The 25,908-nt window shown below is 36.8% G+C and overlaps 1 protein-coding gene across 5 annotated transcripts in view; it reads left to right on the top strand.

Moving 5' to 3' along the window:
• The window catches only part of astn1 (astrotactin 1), a 257,440-nt gene that overhangs the window by 80,431 nt on the left and 151,101 nt on the right, over nt 1–25,908 (top strand). The window contains exons 5-9 of one of the 5 annotated variants that reach the window (XM_088598147.1): nt 3,946–4,050; nt 7,572–7,718; nt 9,899–10,066; nt 22,287–22,371; nt 25,225–25,299. In XM_088598147.1, the coding sequence (XP_088454273.1) occupies nt 3,946–4,050; nt 7,572–7,718; nt 9,899–10,066; nt 22,287–22,371; nt 25,225–25,299 (580 nt within the window). Of the gene's footprint in view, nt 1–3,942; nt 4,063–7,571; nt 7,719–9,898; nt 10,067–22,286; nt 22,372–25,224; nt 25,300–25,908 lie in introns of all 5 variants that reach the window. The other 4 variants (XM_088598145.1, XM_088598146.1, XM_088598144.1 and 1 more) reach the window with 4 other exon arrangements.

Here is a 25,908-nt window from a genome sequence, read left to right as displayed (position 1 = left end):
GATATACATATCTGGAAGAGAGCTGCTGGTCATCTGTGGACTGCGAGACTGATAAGCCTGGAGTGAGCTGGGGAGCTGAAGAATGCATGGGAGCTGAGCTGGATAATGGAATATAGGGAGTGGGGATTGCTGAGATAGAGGCAAAAGCTGTGGCTCCAGGGCAGAACGAAGTAGAGTGGGCTTTGGAAGCACAGAGCCTACAGGCATGAGCTGTGAGACTGCTTAATACATTGTGAAAGAAGTTGTTATTAGTTGATGATATCATCATATGTGGCAAAGACATCAGCTGCTCTTGGTGAGAAAGCTTTGTGGTAACCATAGACCATAGTAGCACCACATCTCCAGAAGTTTAGATTTCAAAAGTTATTTTAGAGTTAAGAAGGTAAGGATTGCGGCATTAAAGGCTGACAGCGAGGAGTGGTGAATAACCGCCTGGGGACTTTAAGCTATTGCTGTGCTGAGAGTGAAGGCAGGTCTAGCAGACAGAGTAGCGAGGGCGGAAGGGGCTGTAGCTGGAAGCAGGGCTGAAGGGAATGCACTTTCCACCTTATCAAGAGGAGTGTTGAGGTCAACTATAGAGTGAGAGCGAGTCAAGAATATGAAGTGATTGGTTAAGATATGGTGTTAGAAGGGGGACCGGGTGGCTTTGAACCTAGAGAAGTAGAGAAAATTGTCCATTATGGTGGAGGCGGAGCTGGAGGAGCTACTGCTGAGAGAGGAGACAGGATTGTTTCTGCTGAAAGGGAGACAAAAGAAGACAAAGGCCCAAATAACCGCATTGTGGAGAAATGGGAATGAAGTTATCGAAAAATCGAATTTCAGGAGCTTGGTGATAGGCCAGTACTTGTAGAAAAGCCGAGCTGGGGTATCCTGAGAAGTGTGATGCCACTTGGAGCATCGTGATCTTGGTGGCAGGTGTGTAGGGGAAACAGAGATGCTGCCAGGAGGCGAACGTGAAAGAACAAAGGGGATCGCAGAGTATTCTTGGGGCGTCTTCAATGTCTTTGGAAGACGATGGACAAATGGGCAGCCATACGTCTAGTGCTAAAACTCAAACTTTGAACTCGAATTTTAGACAGTGTTTGAGAACACTCATAAATAAATAGAGAGTAGAAAATTGAATAATTGGGGAAGAGGACGGGTGCTGGTGGGCTCTGAGTTGGGTTCACTTGGAAGAGAACTATATGGGGAAAAATCAATACAATTCTTCTGAATTCAAAGAATACATTCTTCTAAATGATATCTGACACAACTACTGATAGATTTTTAGACCATTTGGTCTGCTTAGTTATGAAGCAGATTTATTGTACATCACAGAAGTTTGCTCCTGGCTTGAACTTTATATGCTTTATGTTTTAATGAGATATCACTGGCTGTAGTTTAGTATGTGAACTTCTCCTTCTCTTGAAGAAGATACTGAAGGAACATACAGTAATCATAAAAACTTTGCTGAGAATTCAGGACAAAACAAAGTTAGAAAACAGAATCTTCTGTACACATTTGCTATTATGATAAACACCTGGTAACCTTGAGTATCTTTGGTTACGTCGAATGTTTCTGCTTTGTGGCAACCTAGTTGTCTAGAAAGGGCATTTTTTAATATTTCATGTATTCTCATTGTCCAAATATTTTCATTAATATATTACCGATTCTTACACCACATGCACAATGTGTTATCTGTTTAGAGATTGAATATTTTGCAGAAAACTGGCAATCTAATCTTCACATTGTGTTCTATTATGTACCATTTGTTCTTTCAAAACTTTTTATGTGGGGGTACTATATGTCTAAAATGTACTTTTTAGCCTTCAGTGATCCACCAGAATTGTAATATATTTAATAGAGCAGCAGTAAAGTAAAAAAAAACAGGCAAAATATAGCAGATTAAAAAATCTTTAAGATGTTTTAGAAATATTAATCTTAGTAAGCTTTTCATCTTTATTTTTCACATAATGATACAAATGCAGCTGTAAATACTAGCTAGGCCATAGTTACAAAAGATCTTACAGTATGATCAATTGTAAGAAAAAATGTTTTAAATTTTTCGTGATAGTAGACATTTTTCCAAGTGTAATTAATTTTTGGATGGTACCTTCTCTAGTTAGCAAGTTAAGCACACGTTTTGCTTTCAGTTGGCAGACTTACTTGCTGTGGAAACTAGACTCTTCCTTTCTGTTTGCCTCACTAAAAGTACAGTAGTTCTTTTACTGAAAACTGTGTTTTCATGCTTGCCCTCCCCTGAAACCTGTAGGTTAAGTTCAGGACTTTAGATTGAAAGTATTGTTTTAAAGTAAACGAGTAACTAGTTATACTTTGGCCTCAGATCACGTGTCTCTTGACCAAGTATTATTATTTATGTTACCTGATCTGTTTCCTTTATCTGAGATAATGAAACCATTTGTCCTGTGCTCTGTGGAGTTAACACAGTCAGACTGGCTTTATTTGTTCTGACAGAGAGCAACACTCCTTTGGACTTATCTTGCTATTATACTGCACCTAATTAGTCCCTAAAGAAGTAGCCTGTTTTTCACTGTAAAGGTGACTCTCTTGCATTTATTCTCTCCTTTATCGCTCTATTCATCTAATCTACTGAGCTGAATGGTCCATTTATTTCTCCTGGTGTTTCATCCAAAAAATGGCTCACAGAAGTCGTTTACACCATGTACTGTAATGGCATGTTTGGAAAGCACCCTAAAATCTATTTAACTAAAGTGAGTTCCATTAGCTTAACGAACACATATTCGGCCAAAATAATACATTATATTTTAAATATGAATAGGGTTGTTGATCATGTATGTGATGATTAAATAATAAACCTCACAGCATTTTTATGCCACCATTTATAAGTGCTTAAGTATTTTGCATTTTCATGTAAAAGAGATTATATGGCTGCCAGGGTTTGTTTTAATAAAATGCTGTTGCTGGGGGCTGCAGATTGTCCTTCCTGTGTTCTGTATAAATTGATTTGGGTGGAGAAACCTAAGAGAAATAACCTGGCAATTCTCAATTATACAAAACAGCCATGAGCCCTGCTTGAATGGACAATTTTCATCTAGTGAAAAGTTGTGCAGATGCATAATTTATCATCTTGAAAATAAAGTGTGAAGACTGAACACATTGTTTCCATATTGTTAGATTAGAGCAAAGTTAGAAACCTTTTTCACTGTGTGTTATTTGAAGCTTATGTTAGATATGTTAAGCACAGGTTAAAGCCCTTTCTCCATCTGGTGCTGAAAAGTTATGCATTCCTTTATTGAATTAAGATTAACTGTTCTAATGTCTTACTAAGGTACTAAAGTGGCTTCAGAATGTCCAGAAATGTGTGGCTTGTGTGCTAATTAAAACTACTCTTCCCAATATATACAGTAACGTCTGTTCTGCATAAATAGTATTGGCTCCATAAGGAATTCTTAGATGATTTTGAGGTTCTCCTGCTTGCATTTAAGGCACTTAAGGATCTAGCTCCAGGTTACCTTAAGGACTTATTGCATGTGTACAGTCCTGTTCTTAATCTGAGATCTACTGATAAAGGTCTTCATATTTTACCTAAGACTAGCCTTCATACAGTGATCAATAGAGCCTTCACTTACAGTATGCAGCGTCATGATAATGGAATTCACTGCCCAAATACATAAGACTTTTTAAAACTTGCTTTAATACCTGTCTTTTAGATGTATAATTTTGCTTCCACTTGTTTTTATGTACACGTTATTATGTGTGAATTTGCTTCTGCTACGGTACAGTACGTACTGTGTTTAAGCATATACTGTAGTACAGCTCTTTTTTTTGGAAGGTGCTTATAAATTGGATTATTATTATTTTATACATATTTTGTATCAAAGCTGAGTGGCTTTTGCAGTAGAGTTTTTGCTTTTCTTCTTTTTTTTTTCTTTTTTTTTCATTTTTTTTCTGCTCTTTTGGAATCTTGTGTTGTATCTGCAGCAGGTTCTGCATTCCTGAATCCTGATGGAGACTCAGGAACAGAAGCCGATAGTGAACCTCAGTTGACCTTTTATACTGACCCTTCCAGAAGCAGACGGCGAAGCCGAGGTATGAGAAATGGTAATGTCACCAAAATGCAGTTAAATATTGTCTAATAGAAAATAACTGAAACCAATCACATACTGTAGAAGGTTTACTTTCAATTTTTTTATGTATCCGCATCTATGTGTCAGTGTCATCTGATGCATAAAATTTTTGATGTCTGAGGTAGTGGTATCAGTATAGCTATACAGTACAGTATAGTGAAACCAAACATACGGTATAAATTAATTGAGAAAGAAAAATAATTAATTCAATGACAATGATATGACCCATTACGGCTTCTTAAATGCTGGTCCAGTTGAGATACAATTAAAAAATATTTTACTTTTCTCTGAGAGGATATTTTAAATAATGAGTTTAATTGAAGTTCTAGTACTGTTTATTTTTTCTTTCGTTCTCCTTGCATTTTTCTCATTATTACTAAAGATTTCCTCAAATCATTTTTTTTCCTGAAGTTTTGCTTACATCTTGTCAGTTCTTTTATTTGCAGGATTTGTTTGGTCTTTTTTTCCCATCTGGGCTGAACAGTTTACAGACTTAATTAATGTTCTGAAGAGAAAAAAATTGTTATACTTGCGTTCATACATGATAAACTTTTTTTTTTGGCACTTGACAGTAACACTATAAAATCCTTTCTTGTTGAGAGAAACTTTAATACAGTATGTAAAAGGCTGGAGAGTTGACCTCAGAGAATATATCTAGCCCTTTCTTTTTTGCCATTTAGTTAGAAGTTTGAACAGACCCTAGAGGCCCTAAAAAAGACCCTGGAGACTTGTCACTAGCAGAGGCAGAGCAACTCAGTTCAAATCAGTGATGTGTGCTGTAACTATCACTAATCCAATTACCAAAAATATTTTAGCGCACAAATGTTAGAGGGCGCTTATGCCAACAATATAACTAACACCTTTAATTAGAAAAAAAAAACTAAAAATTACAACTCATAGTACCATGAACTGTAAATTTGGTGAGAAGAAAACATATTAAGGCTGATAAAAGCTTATTTATAGGGACAGACTGTAGGAATTAATCACCTGTTGCCATTTACTGTATTTCGTTTATACAGGATGTATTGAAGTTGAAGATGGATCACATATTATTTCATATGGAGTTGCTTATTTTTAAAATAATCCAATTTCTGATTCTCTTTTTCTTATAAATTGATCTTGTATCATACGCATTTTTCATTTTGAGATTATAGTTTTGATAGTACAACAATCTAGTGCAACAGTTTTGTTCTGTTTTTGTACAGATGAATATCTGTATTCTGTTGGAATAAAACTATGAGACCCTAATGACCGTAACTTGATTCTGTAGTATTTAATGTTACAAAATGTACAGAATTATTTTGGCCTTGAATCATAATCAGAAGTCTGCAATAGCTTTCCAGTGTTAGATTTTCTAGTAATCTGAGTTAATGTAAATAGTGTAAAGTATGTATTTCACCACATAACTGATGAAAAAAGGTTTGAAAAAAGTTTTAAACTTAATTTACCTTCTGTTAACTGATTGACAAGTTTGTACGTGAGTGTTGCAGATGGAGCTGAAAAATCATTGATTGTAGGCAGAAATATTGCTGGGGTTTAAGCAGCTGTAGAAAAAAAGTATAGCTGTACATTAGCAAAGTATACTATACATTATTAATTCAAAAAAGGTGTTTAAACCAGTGATCTGTAGCTTATGCGACATGTGAAACATCCTGGAGGAACTCTAATAGCCAAACTACATCTCTAATAACTGGGACAAAATCAAGATCCTGAAAGAGAAGGTTATAACACTAGGAGGAACTTCTTGTATATATTGTATATACTGTCTAGAATTCTTTTAACAATCAGCAACGATTACAGTAATGGATACACAAGAGCATACTGTACAGTATGTTTGTGGAATATTTCAATTTTCAGAAGACTTTTGTTACTGTTCTTCATAGAAGATTAATTCTCAAATAACAGGTGGTAGTCATTCAGGGAAACATGTTTCAAATATTTGGATTGAGCATAAACTGGTAAATAGAAAACAGTACAGCTAAGAGGTGAATACCCAAATTTGGGGGATCAATTAGTGGAGTTCCACAGGAATTAGTAATAGGACTTGGCTCTTCTTAATTTAAATCACTGGTCTACAGTACAGTTACAGTATAGTTAGTAAAAGTATTCAAGGTGATACCAAAATAAGATGATTAGCAAACACTCTAGAAGAAAGAAATTAAATTCAGAATGATTTAGGTAAAATTTAAGTTTAGGTAAACATCAGGTGCAGCAGATAATGTTTAATGTAGACAGGTGCAGAGTCTTGTGTGCAGGTAGTAAAAACAACTCTAGAAACAAAATGGAAAACAGAAGAAGCTACTGTAATTCTTAAAAGTGTATATGTTGACCATTAGTTACATCTTCTAGATAATGTTGGGAAGCAATTCAAAAAGCACATAAAATGTTGGGGCATAAAGTCAAAAGAATATAAATTAGAATTTAAATATTTTGTTAAAATTGTATAACACACTAGTAATGCCTCATTTAAAATATTGTGTAAGTTTAAATCAGCATGTTAAAGAAAATATATTGTTGCTCTGGATCCAGTCCAGAGAAAAGCAACCATACATTCTGAGGCTTAAGGGGATTTCCTACCCTGAAAGGAAAAAGGAACAAACCCTTTTTAGTCCTGAACAGAAAAAATTAGAAAGGGACCTGATACGAGTATTGTAAGTGCTCAGAGGCTTTGACACGATCAATACAGAGGAACCTGTAAAACATGAACCAGGGGACGCAAGTGGAAACTGTGTGGAACTGCATTTAAAACAGATAACTGGATTACCCAGAGTTTTGAGGAAGAATGAACGATACCCAGCCATGCTGTTCAAACCTGACTTTGTTATAAAAAAATGGTCATATGATGTGCTTGGATCAATTATCTGTTAGCTACAAAACAATTTAAATGCATTGAATAACCTCTTGCTTGTAGCACTACTTATGTTCTTATTTCTACAATATTTTGAAGGCTTTGCAATATGTTAAACCAGGTGAGATTCCAAATTATTTTTTTTTAATCTGTCGTTGCCACAGATGATGGCTGAGGATACACTGGGATACTATTGAAATCTGGCCCTATAAACTTTTTCTACAAAGGGGAGTTGCACGGCAGTTCAGTCACCTCTGTTCCAAGGAAATATCTCCACATTCACATCAAATGTCAAAACGTTTGTAAGTCAATACTGTACCAGTTGGAGAAAGTGAAAAAAGAGAGTGTGTGTGTTGAGGGGATGGGGCAGGGATAGAGCAAAGCACAGATGGAACTTGAAATGCGGTTATTACACTTTCTCAGCACATCTAATGGCAACGTTCAAAAGTAAGCCCTTATCTGTGTCTTGCAATGAGAGGCGGATCCTGCATCCAGCATTCCCTGTGGCCACATTTCGATTCAGAAGCCCTACCACAGGCAGTAACCCCTGAGGCGCCTTGTTTGTGGCTTTACAGCCCCTGTGAGATGAAGAAAAAGAGTGTGGCCACAGCTCCTTTTCATTCTGTATCTGACAGGTTCTCCTCGAAGCCCCATCAATAAAACCACCCTCACTCTGATCAGTGTCGTCAGCTGTGTGATTGGCTTGGTCTATTCCTCTCACCTCTCCTGTCCCCTCAATGTGCGTGTCATTCTCCACGTGCCTGAGCACCTGATCGCAGATGGTGAGTATCACTCAAATGGAGAGCTACTATAGGCATGGTCTGTGCCCTTCCACCTCTAGAGATAATAGGCAACACCTTACTACATCAGTTATCTCTTAACGCTAATGCACAGCTGTTCACCGAACATGAAAAGAGTCTAGAATCATTTTAAGAGTTAAGATTTTAGATTAAAACTATTTAAACATGCTCATTTTTTTTGTATTGCATGGATATTCAACTCGTTCATTCATCGTTTTTCTGCACTCCCGATTAATCTAATCTGGGCACATTTATTTTGTTATGAGTGAATGCACAGAATGGCTAATAGGCATCATGGCATTGTTCCTTTGGATTGCTTTTGATTTAATTGTTTTGGTATGCAGAGCACAATTTACAACAAGAATGTGCAATAATGGCTGTGGGTGTTCCTTGTTTTTTGTTGAAGAAAAAGTCAGAATTAACTAAATAAGAATAAGTAAAATGTATACTGTATATCTCTCTACAGAAGTGTATTTACTGAGCATAAAAACATCACAACTACAACAAATTCACTGTTATCAGGAAAATAACATTCATTTTTGTAGCAGGTGTGCTGAAATTGTATTGAACAAACATGACAGGTAAATGCATTATGCTGATTAACATTTGTCACCAACAGGACTGATCAACAGGGGGTCTACTGTGAAAGTCACAAGCTGGAGGCTTGTGGTTGCTGTTTGATGTAATACAAGCTTTACATTTGAGATGCAGATGCTGCCTTGTAAGACTCTGTCCCATTTCTCTCAGATCCTGGACAAGCATGTGCCTTTTCACTGGTGTCTGAGGCCTAGATGCAACACGTCATCCCAGATCATTCCATAGAGTTTCTATCTGGCTCATGTTTGGCAAACAGGGTTTCCACATCGAATCCTGCATTTTCAATTGCAAGAAAGCCAGTTACACGACCACATGTGACATATTCCATTGTCCTAATGGAATGTCAAGATGCATGCGCAGGAAAAGCCTCGAAGTTCCTTGTTCAATGTAGTGCTGCACAGTCAGGTTGCCATCAATCACTCAGGTCCCAGCTGGCAACCCACTGAAGCTGAGCAGGTGTGATGGGAACACTATACTGTATAAAAAGTCACCATCCTTTGGATGAAATGTAAAACTGAGGTCCCAACAATTCCTGATCATTAAAAATCACAGGGCATTTTTCAAAAAGAGAGGGGTCGTTAACCACATTGTCCATATCAGATTTCCCTTGGGCCTTTACCAATCATTGCCTCCCAATAATCCCCGTATATTATTTGGCTTAATTACTCTGTTCTCCTCCCCACTGACAGCTGGTGTGTGGTGAGCGTACTGCCATACTTTGGCTACCATTGCATCATCCAGGTGGGGGCAACACATTGATGGTGGTAGAGGGCAATCACCCCTGTCTGTAAAGCACTTTGAGTGGAGTGTCCAGAAAGGCACAATATAAGTGTAAGGAATCAAGTGGAGTACTACAATAATTAGGCAGTTCTACCCAGACCATTTCATTTGGACCTCCCCAAAGAGTGTTCTGTTGTACGGATTCAGTGAATCATTTTGCATGTTTGCACTCTTAATCATCACTAAAGAGGATTTTTGAAACGTTGATGTGACTTAACCCAGTCTCCAATATTCTTAGATATTATTCTCTTCACAGGCAAGGCAGGGTATATTGGTCCTTTCTGTGCTTTTCTTTCTTAATTTGCACCGGGCTTGACATTCAGCAGGCAAAATTGCCTCAACACCCAACTCTAATCAGCTCTTTCTACAAGGAGGTAATTTAGATTTAGTGTGTATGCAGGAGTCAGTGAAGTATATCACGGTCAATAACGGATAATTAGTTGATTAAAATGATGTCAAAAACGTTTAATCAGTATCCTAAATCCATTTACTTTATTCTTCTAAAAACATTCATTCGTAGAGTGATGTTACATTTGATGCTCAGTAAATATGCAGTATATGGTCTATCATCCCAGGTTAAAAGGTATCCAGTAAATAAATCAATCAATCAAAGCCAGATTCTCTAATCACACAATTATGGGATTCTAGCAAGAGTTCCTCTGAGTTAGAATTGTGTTTGTGCTTCTATAATCAAAACTTTTCTTCTACAATATGCAGTGGCACCCTGCAGCAGCTACTGTTTGCATTCTTAATAACATGCTGTTTTTTTTTTCCTGTGCCTTCAGGGAGCAGGTTTATTCTGCTTCAGGGGAGTCAGCTGGATGCCAGTGACTGGCTGAACCCAGCTCAGGTTCTGCTCTTCTACCAGCAGAATGCCAGTGGACCGTGGGTGACAGAACTTTGTGGGCGACGATTACTAGACCCCTGTGAGCATCAGTGTGACCCAGAAACAGGTATGGGGTTTCAGATGTTCACACATATCACACGAATAATGTCCAATATACTATGTTTTAAACAAGGATGAAAACTAGGACAGCATAATAGTTAGTCCATGCTGGTAGGAGAAGTACTGTACAAAGCCAAGAATGAGAAGACCTTCATGGATGGTATTTTCAGAATAAGAAGATGAAGAAGCCTAGGAGGTTCTCCTCATCCCTGGAATGCTCAGGATTAAATCGCATTAGAGATTTTAAATTACCCTTCAGAGAACTCCAAGGCCGAAACTTTGTAGAGGAACTATTACAGCTGTGATTGCAAAATAAGTGAATAATTCAGGGAAATTAATTTCCATTAAGTTGTATCATATTTTGGTGATGCTGCTCAGTTGCTTTTGTGAGGCTTTGTATTCTTTGCTTTAAAAAAATATGTATGACACTGAATCATGAGAATGTGTCATCGAAAGTGTCAGCTGAGAGCATTAGTCTAGCTAAGGGAACCATTATGCACAATACAAACAGTAATAACTCAAGAGACTGAAGTGAATCAGATCTATTATTAAAGAATTCCTCTTGTAAAAAAGCCAAGCTAGATGTGCACGATGGGGTGTATTTACACTGTGTGAAAGCTGGTGCCTATGGAAACCGGATGGCTTTATAACACCCTGAAAGGAACAGTTTAAAAAATAATAGGCAGTACATCTGTTTTTAAAATAGTTGGACTGCTGCTGCTTTTAATTGGTGCTGTATTTAGTGTGCTGAGCTGGAGATTTAATCATTTTTGTTGTTTGTATTTCCCTAATACTTTACTAATTCATCTATTGTTTTAAGTACAGAATATGATAAAAATAAAAAAGTAGATTGTGCTAGTGCAGTATTTGTTTTACCCATCTGAAATTGCAAGTTCAGCTTGAATTACTGTGGGGTGAGGTATTATTTAATATACTGTAAGTACCTGTATAAGATTTTTTATGGGGTGCATATACCTTGTTGATCCTGTATGCAGAGGCAGTTGGTGAGAGGAAGATAACAGTTTTTATTGTGCAGATTCAAAGAAAAAAAGGTAACACAGCAGTGGCATCATATTCTCTCCAGGTTTTTGAAGACGTAATTTTATTGCACACAGTTTTCTTCCTTGAACATCAATATCAGCTAAAACATAAGGAGATTTACTGTAGGTAGAAATGATTTTAATTTTGAGTTTTGAAGTGCTGTACCCAAGAAACAAAATAGGTGAGTATATACAGTATAATGAGTCGTTTTAGTTGCTCTAATTTGAGGTTTTGCAATAAACTTATGCAGGGACAGCAGAGCTTGCCTGAGGGATAGAATTGGCCTGACTCAGGTTATTCACATTCCTGCCTTACTTTTTTATATATTTTAACAGATTAGTAGGTGTGAAAACTCATAAATTGAGTGGAAATTGAGGGATTTTTTTGTTATTGCCCGGAGAGCTATTTTCTTAACCTTGCTCCCAAAGGATTTTAAAGTGCAGTGAGTCCTGGCTATATTTTAATTGGTGCTAGGGCAGCTTTAGGCACAGAAACACTGAAATACAGGGTCTGAGGTACTTGTTCTATTGGTAGCATTGTGAGAGACCTCATGTTAATAATGGTGTCTGCATGTGTATACACGTGGAAAACTGAATACCCTTTACTGAAACATTCATGATAACACCAGAGATCACAGGTTTAGAGGTGATCAAACCATGTCATTCTTTTCTTTCCAATAACTTAATTGATGTTTTATTCTGTGACATGGTGTCACAGTGGTTAGCATTTCTGCCTCAGAGCACTGGAGCCCTGGGTTCAATGCCAGATCTGAGGTGCTACATTGTCTGTGTAGAGTGTCTATGCTTTCCCTGTGTTTGCGTGGGTTAGCTCTGGGTTCTTCCCACAGTCCAAAGACATACTGGTAGGTTAATTGGCTTCTTTGTTAATTGGCCCTGGTTTGAGTGTGTGTGTGTCTCTGTTTGTGTCTGCCTGCCCTCCTGATGCCCAGTGATGTGTACACTGCCTTGTGCTGCTGCTTGCTGAGGCACCCCTGTAACCCTGAATGAGATGAGGAGGTTAGAAAATTGAATTGAATTAATTTTTATTGCCTCCAAGGAAATCTATCTTGTACATCAAGAGCTCATAACATACTGTATACAGTATAACAATAATACTATCCAGAGTACAATACCATGATACACAAAAACAATTAATGGCATTTCTCAGTCAGAACTCAATCCAGTGTCATAAGCTGAAAAACAGACAATTAGCTAGTAAAGTGTCTGAAACAACAACATTAATAATAAGATCCCTATCTTTGAGTTCAACCATTCAATACTCTTGGGTATAAATGAAGGAAATGCTCTTACTCTTTAAAGAATAGAATATATTCTATTTGTGTGTATATATAGGATATATTCTAAACAGAGTGGATAACAGGGGTCATCTAAATTTAATGTGCAAGATATAATAATATGTTGTCTGCTATTGGGATATGGATGGAGATGGGAATACAAAATGCAATCTTTTTTTTGCAGGAACTAATGTCGTACAGTAGATGCGTCCTATAGGGAGATGGTGTCTAGTACAGCCTTGGGGACAGGAGGGGACCAGAGAGAGTTAAATGACTGGGTGACTGTAGGCAGCTGCTGCAAGAAAGAGTGGGCATGTTGCATACTGGCAGCCTCCCAAGAGCTTGGCGTGCCCTGCCACTTCTAGAACTTACTGGTTATAGAGCTGGACACTGAAAACCTGGAGGAAAATGGGAGATCTGATGGGCATCAGGGCACTCAAGAACTCACTCTCCCCAATTAAAGGAAGATAGTGATAGAGGGAGACCAAAAGTATTAGAGGTACAGACATAATATACTGTAATTATAGATACACAGTACTGTAATACACTTATTACAATATGAGATATAGACATAATTATATACAGTGTACTGTACTGTTTAAAATGCAATTATTATTATAATATGGTTTTATAATAATTAGACTTTGTGTATGTGCTTGAAATCTCCAAACTTGAGTCTGCAGCTACTGTACAGTTTATGATGTTGGAAAGACAACTATGAAGGGACGAGGCAGAGCTTTCGGGCAGATGCAGGTTTCAGTAAATGTTAAACTCTCCAAACAAAATTGTCCTTAAAACAGAAGTCAACATCTAGGACAATTTGGCACAAATGGTTCAATAGAAAAATTAAGAAAAAAATGAGAAGTATGAGAAGGAAAGATAGAACCTACAGACAACATAAAAAATAAAAGACCCCAAACAATCTACAAAGACAAAGAGTCTACTAAGATGCATGTGCTGCCTGCAAAAGACATTTGTTATAAATATATACAGTATGGCATGTATTTAGGCTTATATTTTCTTTTCATAAAGGGTGCTTAGTTTGCTTGTATTAAAAATCCTATCATGATTTGTTTTTTTGGCCTTCAGAATTTTATTCCACAAAATGTATTCAAAGTGTTCAATTCCTCAGTGACATGGTATAGCATCTACTCATTCCTGCTGTGTGGAAATTGCCAATGCTTAAATTATGATTTAGATACACTGAGACACCCTTTTCAAATGAATGCACATCAGTAATAAAATAATAAGTTGGCCTCTTGCAGGATGGATTGACACCTGCAGCCGTTTGTACTGAAAGCAGTGGTCTGTGGAGCCCTGCTGTTATCTCAAGTGTGCGGGCTATGAATCATACAGTGAAAACTTTAAGGGACCTGAAGCAAAAATACTGTAATTATTTTATTCACAATTTAAATTGTTCTTACATATAGTGCACATATAATCACATTAACATGTTGTTTTTCATTTTAACAAAGAGTTTAACTGAGTTTTTGGAGTTCAGAATGTCTAAGGTTCGCCGAAGCTTTTAAAAGTCTTTGAACAGCACCTTTGATTCTTGTGTTTCAAGTGCAGATTGAAATGAGGTAGTCGCCATCTGCCTCTTTCTTTTATAGCATAACTTGAGGTCGGTGTATTCATTTCTAAAAGATGCTCTAAATCTGACAAACTTTTCTCTTGCTACTTTTAAATTTTATTTTCTTATCTTTTGGGGGATCTGACGGATCATGTCAGCTCGAAGTATGGTTACTTTCACTGATCTAGTTTACATCTGCTCTGTGTTTTGTTTCCAGTACATTTATATTTTCATGTGAACAAATCAAATGTAATAGACTTGGTGATTTTAATAAATTTGCATATGCAAATTACAGTAAGTAGAAGAAGAAATCTCTGGGGAGAAAGAAACTGAGCAATACATTTAATCATCTTCAGGAAACAATTCCTCACTACAATCATTTGGATAGTTATGAAAAAAAACAAACAAATATAGCATTCAAAAATCCAAAATTTTCCAGATTACTACATTTTTTTTTTATTAGGGTCATGTCAGTACTGTAGTTGAAAATTGCATCGTATTGTTATACAAGTACAGTAGCACTGAAGAATTTATGAAAATGTACAGTAAATAACAATATGGAAGATGGCTTTCAACCTTTTGTTTCAGGCTCAATCATGTTTAATTGTCCTACAGTGTATGTTGATTTTTTTACTTGAAACATAAAAGGTTGAAGATTGGAACAGGTTTCATGTTAACAACACTGTCAAAGAAGCAAAGGCTGCAATTGGGAATGGGTAGCGATTTACAATCAAACAGTACACATACAGTATAGGGAACAGTGAATTTAACTTACAGTGTTTGACAGGCTTAAATTTGTGTCCATTATTTAACTGCATCTACTTGTTAATGTAGATCTCACTCATTTCCTTTTCCCCCCTGCTGTGAGATATTATAATGTATTTTAAATCAAAGGTATTTTGATTTTACTCTCTCTCTCTCTCTCTCTCTCTCTCTCATTGCTTCTTCTCTGAGTTCTTATGTTCGCTCAATTTCCCTAAATTCGGTGAAATAATATATACTGTCTCCCAGGTATCAGTTTTCAGGGATTTATCTGAGTGTAACAAACTTTGTTAATATCTAATAAAACTGGGCCCCTTGTGATTTTCATGATATTGCATATTTGCTGAACACAGCCCTAGCTGTATAAAAGATGAAAAATAATGATAATTGATTTTTATGCAATGGAGAATTAAATTTCCTGCAAGGAAATCATCCATGGCTTACTGTGTAGCCTGTTCTCTTGACAATTGTAACAGCCTCTTTGTGTTGTAATGTCAGAGGTGTAGTTCTAATGCCAATTTAATTTTTGGATACAGCAATTACTTGGTGCCTTTTCTTCTTAAGTTTGGTCCTGATTAGTCTTCCATTGTAAAGTGGATAAAGGCTTGGTCCTTGACTTGATTGCCTTTCCCCTTTAACAGAAAACACTTCCTGTGGCTTTGTATTAACGTTTCAAATGTTCATTTTTGGTTTAAAAATCATTTATGATCAAACTGTCATGCAGCTTGACTAAACTCTTGCATTTTGCTACTGATTGCCAGGGTATTTCTAGTGACAGACATGATGATTCTGTTTCTGAAAGCAAAGCAGGAACAATAAAACAAAAAGACCAGTGCCAATGAACATGATTCTCAGTACACACGGAAGAATACAGTATGTGCTTGTATTTGTGTTCGACCGCTGGATGAATGCCTAAATGTAGTTTTAAAACAGTAAAGCACATTTCCAAGAGTATGCTGCCTTGCCTAAAATTCAGTTAGAAAATGATGTCACATAGCAATGCTTGCTTTAAAGCTGTTTGTCTAATGTAATTGTTATTTATATCCCCAATATCCCCTTACAGTTATGATGGAATGTCATTGTCCTGAGTAATTAATTTCTTTTGTCTTTTACTTTCACATGGAGTGAGATTTTGTTGAATACTATACCCTGCTGTAGTGGTGTTGATAACATACACATCTTTATTAAGGAATTGCGTACAACTGGTTTTGTACATATAACTGAAGGATTAAACTTTCAGTATGCTTGTCATTTGAATGTTCTAACAGTAACTGAATGAATATTGTTCTGTACTGTATGTCCCAGTACTCCAGCTTTGTATTGTGGAGGGGTTTTTTTGCATACAAGCTTCCAAAGTGATTGACAGAAAACATTTGCTGTTGTTTGATATCTTGAAAAAATGGAATTTAAATCCTACCAGATGTAAAACATACTGTATTGCAAATTAACAGATGCCTCACAGATTGTTAAGTGTCTAAAGGTTCAAATGTAAAAATATCAATGTAGCGAATTAGTTTTTCCAGTACCATTGTGTGGGATACCTACTGGTAAACATAAATGGATTTTTAAAATATATTATTATTATTATTATTATTATTATTATTATTATTATTACATATTTGCTGCATGCTGCACTTTTAACCTGAATAGTATAATTTCAGCAGTGCATGAACAATATAATTTAGGTGATTTCTGATTCAAACAAAAATATTAAGACCTGTAGCAGGTCACTGAAACACATATAGCCCATATTTCAGTCTTTTCTTTTTTCACTGTTGAAGAGAAACCAGGTACCACACCCAGGTGAATTTCATCAGGCAGTTATCATTGAGCAGTTTTTGCAGAACTATTTTTCATTAATGCGCACATATTAAATAGGGGTAAATATACTGTATGAAACATACCTATACATACTGTACTGTGCCACAGTTACAGTATGTATTAAACAGAGAAGTAGTTCTAATGTCTTTTATTAACTGACACACAAAAAGACATTTCATTTATATTAAACAGCTTAATTAAAAAAGCAAGTGGAAAACATTTTTCTTAATAATATGTACAGTTTAAAGCACTTGCGTCCTTAATCGAATTCCGTGTTAAGTTCAGGGTTATTTCTCACAGATGCTGTTTTGCTGATTGCAATTCTATTTTCATTCGGTTTCCAAACCATTAGCTGTAATGTATCCAAAATGTTTGTGGCCATTACTCAGGCTACTGTGGGCACCAAAAGTGCTTCCAGTTATTTTCATTGGATTGGTTCTCAAAGTAAATGTTCTTACGAAAAGGTTTAAAGTCAGGTGTTTTTCTGAGGTATAATTATTAAAATATTTCTCCTATAGAAAACTGCAGTACAGTTCCAACCTAATTATACTGCAAAATCACTTAGATCTCTCTGGAGATGAGCTTGCTGGAATTTCAAGCCTTAAAAGATTTTCATACAGATTCCTTTACAATGTTTTACAGCATTCTGTAATGACATGATCATGCAGGAATTTCATGTTACTGTCCTCCATCCTTTATGATAAAGTTGCTTATTCCTAGGAAGGCAGTCTGATGGCTATGCCAGAAGCATAGAGTTCACAAGGCAGGACTATATCCTGAATGGGTTGCCAGTTGAGCAGAGGTCACATAGACACACAGGGATGATATAGAGACACCAATTAATCAAGCATGTCTTTTGGAGGTGGTAGCACATGGAAACTCACACAGACACAATGAGAACATGCAAATGTCACACAGAAGATGCTCCATGTAGTATCAAAAATACGCAGTGGGGAGATTTGCAGATCGGATAGTACAGTATCTTTCTTAAAAAATATAAAATGTTATGTTTGTTTAGCATTGTAGAGAGCTAGTGTACTGTATAAGATAAGATCACTTTATTGATCATATACAATTTCTTGCATTAGGAATTTGTCTTTTCGCATACCCCAGCTTGCTCTCCATGAGACACACAGACAGGGAGAGAAGCTTGGGGTCAGAGTGCAGGGTCAACCATTTATACAGCACCCCTGCAGCAGCTGGGGTTAAGGGCCTTGCTCAGGGGCCCAGTGGAGTAGGATTCCTCTGCCGGCCACAGCATTTGAACCTGCAACCTTCCAGCCACAGTCGCAGATTCTTAGCCACAGTGCCACCGCTCCACCTGTACAGTATGTCATATTTATTATAAGTAATTTGAGTCCAAAAAATATGAGGTTGACATTTATTCACACAATTTTGTAAATCCTCCTCTGGCATGGATTCCACTGATGAAATGCCTCCTGTATTGTGCTGTACAGTTTTAGTGCTTCCTGAAGAATGTTTTACCATTCCCCAGGCAGAATTGCCCTACAGTAGGTCCTTCAGATCATATGATGTTTGTTTGTGAGCTTCCTTCATGAGTTGAACAAAAACCATTAAATTGGGTTGAGGTTAGGAGACTGATAGCCCATTAAGAACATTATTTTGTGTGCATTTCATGCATTTTTTTATTTGTTTCTGTTTTGGGTGTTTGCTTTGGATCATTGTCGTGGTGGAATGTCCGTTTTCTTGGCTTGAGCTTGTCAGCTCAAAACCAGGCGTTCGTGATTACCACTGTGCTGCCAGGAATTCCATCACTGGTAAATGCCAAACAACCCCATAACATAAAAGTTCCTCCTGCCATATTTCTCACTGGGATTGGGTGTTTGCTCAGAATGAGCATTTTACTGCAAACACTGGTAAGCATGTCAGAAAAATCAAGTTTTTGTTTTATCTGAATATAGGACACATTGAATATGTGGTACTGTATATATCAAATGAATACAGCACTACATTGAATATGTAGTATACAGTATGCATTGATGTAGTTTGTGACACATTGTATCCAGTCAGTTAATGCTGGAGATCTCCAGCTGTTGCCTTTGTATTTGTTACCTCCCAAGCTACTTTTTTAGCAGACTGTAGGTTCAAGGTTTGCCAATATACAGCTTTTATATTTAAGAGTAACCTTTTAAATTTCTGAATAGTGGAGAGGGATATTCAGATTTTTGTGGATTTGTTATAACCATTCCTCTACATGAGGAGGTTAATGGCTATATGCCTTCAGTCTTCAGAAAGCTTTCTGACCCTAACCATTATACACTACATGCTACTACTGACTACTGAGTGTCACAGTATGTGTAACATATTTGGCATTGGATATCTTGATACAATCCTAAATAGAGGGCAAAGAAAGTTCTAACATTCCATTATATGACAGCCGATCTGATGGGAATTTAATTTAGCACTGACACTTTAATTAAATCAGTCATTTATATCTTATTTTTTCACACTTTTGTTTCAAACCCTTTGTGTCAGGGTGTCACTAGAAGCAATTAAGTTTTGGTATTCACAGTGGATCTTTGTGAAAACCTGCACAGAGTGATTATTCTCTTATTCTCTTGCTTTCCTGAATATCGGGATGAATGTGAATGTTATACTGTGGTGGGGAGCCTTAAATAGGTTCTTTATAGACAGGTGAAGCTTGCAAATGATCAGAGCAGTCCTCTATTTGAATGATAAGCAATTCAAGCATGGTTACCATGCGCATTTTGAAGGCAAAAGTGTTACAATTTTCTAAGCTCCCAAATTGTGTTTGATGTAAATAAGGGGAATGAAAGATGTCAGTACACCGTACTTGGCTGAACCTCAGAATCAAACCACTGTCACAGGAGCATAAGCTGCATAGCTCCATTGAGGCCAGAAGCCCGTTCCCCTGGAAAGGGAAATATGTATTCTCTTGCAAAACTCAAGGGAGTGATGTCACTGTAACAGGTTCCCAACACATATATGAACTGTCACACACTCTACTTTAAAATATGCAGCAACCCACTGACATTTATCTGTGAGATCAGAATAAAAGTACAGCCAGTGTTTATGCAGCTGAGCATTCAATTCTAGTCACCATCACAAGTCCCTGAACACTTGCCTCAAACAGATATGTGCTCCGCTGCACTAAAATGGTGCCACCATGGTGTGCAGTAGATGATCTTAATGTTCTTCATAGATCTTGGGTCATGAGGCCCCCCCAATAGACTCTTTTTATACTGTAAGTCCTGTTATCAAAGCATGACAGACTTTGTGAAAGTCAGAGTAATTTACACACACTGCAACATAAGAGTATTATTATAATGTCTTTCCAGTTATGATTACCTATTATTGATTTGTAATTATGGTCAGGCAATGGCATTTCCGAGGGGCTTTCGAAAGTGTCTCAAATTCTAGTTCAAGATGTGCATTTTGAGCTGCTTGCCTTTCCAAAGTGAATGTTTTTGTTCTAGTGATTTCATTGTCCATAGTATGAAGTAGCCTAAACATTTTTCTGTACTTTTTGACAACCTTTGGATTTATTTTCAGAAGAACTTTGTCTAGAGACTTCTTGAAAATGAAAACCATTTTAAAAATCCAAAAATATTAATGGTTTGTGAACAACTGTGTTGTGTAGAAGATGCGCTGTATGATTTAAGACTTTCCGGTGCCAAGTTTTTTAGAGTGGATTTGGTTCAGCTGAACAGCGTAGATAACAATAAAAGGCAGAATAGAATTTGCAATCCCAGATACCTTTTGCACCATGTCAGAATATTTTGCCATTAGTCAATATAATCTTAAGAGCTTTTCTTGTGAGGTAATAGAGAAAAAATTGAATGATTAGTATTGCACCATAAGTGACAGCTCTTAACAGCTGCCAAAAGATAATGTATAGAGCAGAGTTTGAACTCTCCTAGAACAACTGTGTTTTGAGGCTTCTCTCTGGCATGCCCACTCATTGTGCTGTCCTTGAACCACAGTGAATATCCCCACATAAACACAGCTCCATGCACATCAACATTCCATTATTACCCATTCCTAGTCTGCCCAGGAAAGCATTTAAAACTTGCTCAGCATTCCAGCCAGTCCTCAGCTATGAAATTCATCCCCATCAATCAGACAGAATCAAATTATAACAGGCATCTTGCTAGTGTGTTCATACATGATGGATCAGCAAAAAAGAGACGGGTCCTTAGCATTTATGATAGCCCAAATAAGCACTTCTGATTAAGAGCCTGATAGGGTACTGTGTGTCAGGATTCTGAACATGTGGCAAACACAGGATAATTGCATGCACAGAATAATAAGTAATGGAGGTAAATTTATTATTTTTGTCAGCTGCATTTTTAGCTTTTCAATTGCATTGGTTTTCCCTGATAAGGTTGATGGGCTTATACACTTTTATGCCTCTGCATTTTAATTGTATAGTTAATTTCTAAGACCTAAAGCTATTTACAATATGTTTCTCAAATGTATCTACCACTTGTGCAATCTTAAAAAATGTTTCTGCCGATGTATTCTGCAGTGGACATGTACTGTAAGTCAATGTATAGAGTGTGGTTATGAGCTGTGAAGTTCGTGTGCATAAATCTAATTCACATTAGATGATAGTAAATAATCATCATTCATTTCGACATTTGAATTTTTTTTTTATCACAATGAGAGATCATAGGGAAGGTTAAAAATCAGAGGAGACCAATTGTCCAATATAGCCTAGTAGCCAAGTGTACATCATCAAGCTAATTTTGAGAAAGGCCAGGACCTCCGCTTCAGCAAAATAGGTGAAAACTTGTCTCAGACTCCTATAGTCTGTAGTGTAAAGTGTCCCCCGTTCTCAATGTTAAATGCCCTTCCATGTAGCCAGCAGCCATATCACCCTGCAACTCTCAACTCGCAAGCCCAGACCTCCTGGGATAAAGTAAGGTTACTGCTGGAAGTGGTGTTAGTGGGGCCAGTAAGGGATGTGCTCCCTACAGTCTCTGTGGGTCCTATTGCCCCATTGTGGTGATGGGGACACTATAGTGTCCTTTGGCTGAAACGTTAAACTGAGGTCCTGACTCTCTGTGGTCATTAAAAATCCCAGAGCGTTTCTCTAAAAGAGTAGGGTTGTTACTGGCTAAATTTCTCATTGGCCTATACCAATCATGGCCGCCTAATAATCCCCATCTATGAATTGGCTTCAATACTCTGTTCTCCACCCCACTAATAGCTGATGTGTGGTGAGCATACTGGCACACCGTGGTTGCCTTCACATCATCCAGGTGGGGCTGCACATTGGTGGAGGTGAAGGGGAGTCCCATTACCTGTAAGCTGCTTTGAGTATTCAGAAAAGTGCTATATAAGTGTAAGGGATTATTATTATTATTAGTAGTAGTAGTAGTAGTTTTGACTTGTATGCTCTGGTCAGTTTTTTACTGTTAATTCAGAAGTCCACGGTGATTGAAGGAAGAGTTTTGTTAGTGACTTTTGACTTTACTATTGAATATTCAACTAGAGGCGCATTTCTTCATTAGTGAACACCCTAAACAAACACCCAAGTGAAATATGAATTTAATGTAGTAATAACAACAGAGCAGAGAAGCGACAGATTGATCTATTTCCACCTTATGCAATGTTTTAACGTGCGTCTGTTGGTAGACGTGGTCAGTGAACACAATAGGTCAAAGAGTAAATATCAAATGTCCGAGGCTGTTTTTCTGTTTTTCTAGTATTTCTGTGATGGATAACTACGTTTCCTGTTTTTATACACAGGTGAATGCGTCTGCTTTGATGGCTACACAAAGGACCCTGTTCATAAACATCTTTGCACGCGGAATGAATGGGCTCCCAACCAAGGGTAAGCATTGCTCTTTGCTTTTAAAACTGGTAATAAACATCTTAGTAGAGAAAATCAGCCCTTATTAAATCAATGTATTTGTGATAAAGGAATCGTATCAAAGTTATGAAAATCTGCCCATTGTTTAATTATTGTTTTGGGTAACTTAATAAAATCTGAAAAAAAGATGTTGTTTCCTAGATTTCTGTTGTGTGTGATAGTCATTACTTCAGTATCTGGTCTGAGTTATCATGGCTTATTTTTAGCCAAGCCAGCCATGTGAGTAACATACAGGTTCTTTAGTCTATTTACAATAGCAGGCGGTCTCCCTGTTTAACTTACATAGCTTCTGTCTGCCTGTCAGAACTTGTAGCTGTTTACAGTCCTGTTAAACAAACTGTCAGAAGTCATTCCAGACACTGCTTTCAACAATACAACATAGTTTGTTGGCATTTCCATGCTTTTTGTGAATGTTTTGTTCTACAGTAGTAGAGGTGTGTACATGCTGCAGCAGTTTGTACCATTTTATAGAAGTCTGCCAGGAACACATACCTGTACATTGTGTCGTATTGTGTCTCGGAATATATTATACTGTACATTCTGTGTAGCATATTGGTTCATTTTTCATCTACCATTCCCTTGAGGAGTGTGAGGAGTGAGGAGTTTTTGAGGAGTGTTATATTTACCCATTATATTTTATTAACTGATACAGCAAAGCTTTCTCTAATAAAAAATGCCCAATTTTAAGGTTCACAGCAGACTATTATTAATTTCATCCAAACCCAACGGCGTTTGTATTCATTTATACAGATGGGTATTTTACTAGAGCAATCTATATAAAGTACCTTGCTCAAGGGTGCAAAAGAGGTCGCTCCACATAGGATTAGAACCCCCAGATGTTTGTACTGTATGACCAGTGACCTAACCACTGCTCCACATTAGCACTTGCAGCTTTTAGTAAAATGTTTGTAAATTTAATTTCAAACATGTGACTCAAGGTTTTTTTTTTGTTTGCTCAGACCAGATTTAGGTATGTTGTACAGTACAAGGCAATAGCACTACATATATCTTTACATTTAACCAGGAGAGTTCATAATACCTTTTTAAAAAACATTTAATTTGTCTGTGTTTTGCACTACTTTAATTTCATTAACCACCATTGTGGAAAAGAGCTTAATATGGCACAAGGCTGGGATATGAAATACAGTAGCACAATTATTTAGAATTAGATTAGAACCTTTTTAAATGAAAATTTAATCTACTAATCTACCTTTTTAAATTGCATTTTACAGGTGCAGACACTTGACTGTGCTAACTGTTACAGAAGTTAATTTTTTTTCTTTTACCTCTGGGACGGTTGTTGGTCATATATAATGTAAAGCTCTCCTACATTTCAGCTCAAGGTTTTTTGTCATCAGGAAGAAAGGTGGAATGAATTACAAATGTTCTCAATGTTATCAATAAAAAGCTAATGTCTTATATCAGCTAAAAAGACATAAACATTTTCTGCTGAGAAGAGAAGAGTTAACTTTATAAAAAGTGCCTAGATAAACTGTGTCACAGACAAAACGTTTAATTTGGAGCTTGAGGAATTATGAAATCTTAGATGAAGTTATGTTTACTAGAATAAATCATTACTTAGCATACAATATTTTACTTTTGTTACCATGTGTAAACTACACAAAAGAAAACAGTGACAATGAATCACATTCAGGATACTGTACTTCAGAATAGATAACAGTGATTTGGACCTGGGACAGAATCATCAAAACCCACTCACCAATTGAAAATCACTTTGGGCAAGATGGAAAAGACCTTCCACAAAGCAAACCTCTCTTTCCAACACAAAGTTATTTTTGGTGGCTGAGTCAAGATTTTGATTTTATCTTGGCCTTAGAATAGTTAGCAATAAATATATTAGAGAAATATCCAAGCTATTCAAGTTATGGATTTTAATTTATCTTCTTTCGTCTTCTTTATTAAATTAACCAGATTGGCAATGCCTCTTGAGAACGATTTGATTAACCTGTAACTGTGATGATTGTCTCTCTGTTTTAATTTAAATAGTGATAGGAGTCACGATGGTGGGGCGATAGATCTAATAATTAGGGCTCAGAGAGAAATGATCAGCAGGGCATCATAATGGTGTGAAATCGTTTTGGTCTTGGGCTCTTGTTCTCTTTTTACTGCTGTATGAAACTGTGAATAGAGTTTTAATTGGATGTAACACCCAGAGAGAGCTTTGCAACAGTAATAAAGTCCTAAAAATGTGATTGAATGGAAAGTTTAAAACAAGAGGATCTTTTATACACAAACACTGTTTACATTGATTGTGTTTTTGCTGTGAAGTCAGGAGCTGTTTTCAACTAAAGATATGTTTTTAACTGTCTAAATGTGTTAAGAATTTGCTAAGGGGAACATCTGGATCTACATCTGGATCGTTTTTGCAGCATTTACTTTTGTATACCAATGCAATTAATTTCAGAAGATACTGTAGGCTTTTCTTTGTAATGTTGAATTGTCAACTTTCTTATCATTTCTCTTTCTAAGCCAATTTTAAACATTAGATATAAACATTAAAATGAATAATATACCCCTACTATTTTATAACAAAAAGGAATAGCATGACAATAAATAATAATGCACCTAACTTCATCTGTATGCATTATCGGATGTGAGTACTCATGTTTTTTTATGTTGGTTTGTTCCTATTTTTTTCTTATAGCGCCGATGGCTGTCATGAAACACTATTATTCGAAAAACCAAGTTTTAATCAATGCAAAAATTATGACAAACTCCAAACAGAATCATAGTCATTGCGTATCTGGAAATACACAGTCAGAACATTTCTTTTTGGCTCTTCTTTCTTCCTAGCCCTTGGCCTTACACAATTTTCCAGCGTGGCTTCGACTTGGTAATGGGAGAGCAGCCTTCGGATCGCATCTTCAGGTGAGAAAGCATGGCCATTTTTTGTACAGATATTTCCAACATCCTAGCACAGCTAAGCGGGAGAAAAGAAGAGCACCTAGAGAAAGCCCATACAGACATGGAGGCCACCTAAAACCTACACACAAGGCACCCCTCTCCAGAATCATACACAGGTACCAATAGCTCTGAGTCATCAGCACTGTCAGTGAGCCACCCCTAATAATGAATGATTCTGTTTCTCTACTGAATGCTCTACTGAAGGCAATATCATAACTTCCTCATTGAAAGCTAGAAATGACATATATTTAGAACCACTGGTTACTTTGTCTTGTCTGTAGAATTTTTTCCAGCCTTTGTTATTAGTCTGCAATTCCAGGAAAGGTTTAGTTGTATAAAGTTAAAAACTAGAGAAAATAGAAAACTAAGGATATTTACTTGTTAAAAGAATCAGGTGATCAGAAGAACCAGAATTGGGAAAACACTATTAGAAAAGAGTTGATTTGATAGACTAAAGTTACTAAAGCTGTGGTCAAGAGAAGGTCTACACACTGCGCTGTTGGGAAAAGAGCATTAAGGCTCAGGTGGTATTTACTCATGTGTATGTAAAAGATAATTTTCAAAGGTACAGTA

The sequence above is a fragment of the Lepisosteus platostomus genome, chromosome 11 (genome assembly GCF_059453375.1).
Source record: "Lepisosteus platostomus isolate fLepPlt1 chromosome 11, fLepPlt1.hap1, whole genome shotgun sequence".
Lineage (NCBI taxonomy): Eukaryota > Metazoa > Chordata > Actinopteri > Semionotiformes > Lepisosteidae > Lepisosteus > Lepisosteus platostomus.
The sequence above is the reverse complement of the archived record's forward strand: the minus strand, read 5'-3'. Positions and strand labels throughout refer to the sequence as shown.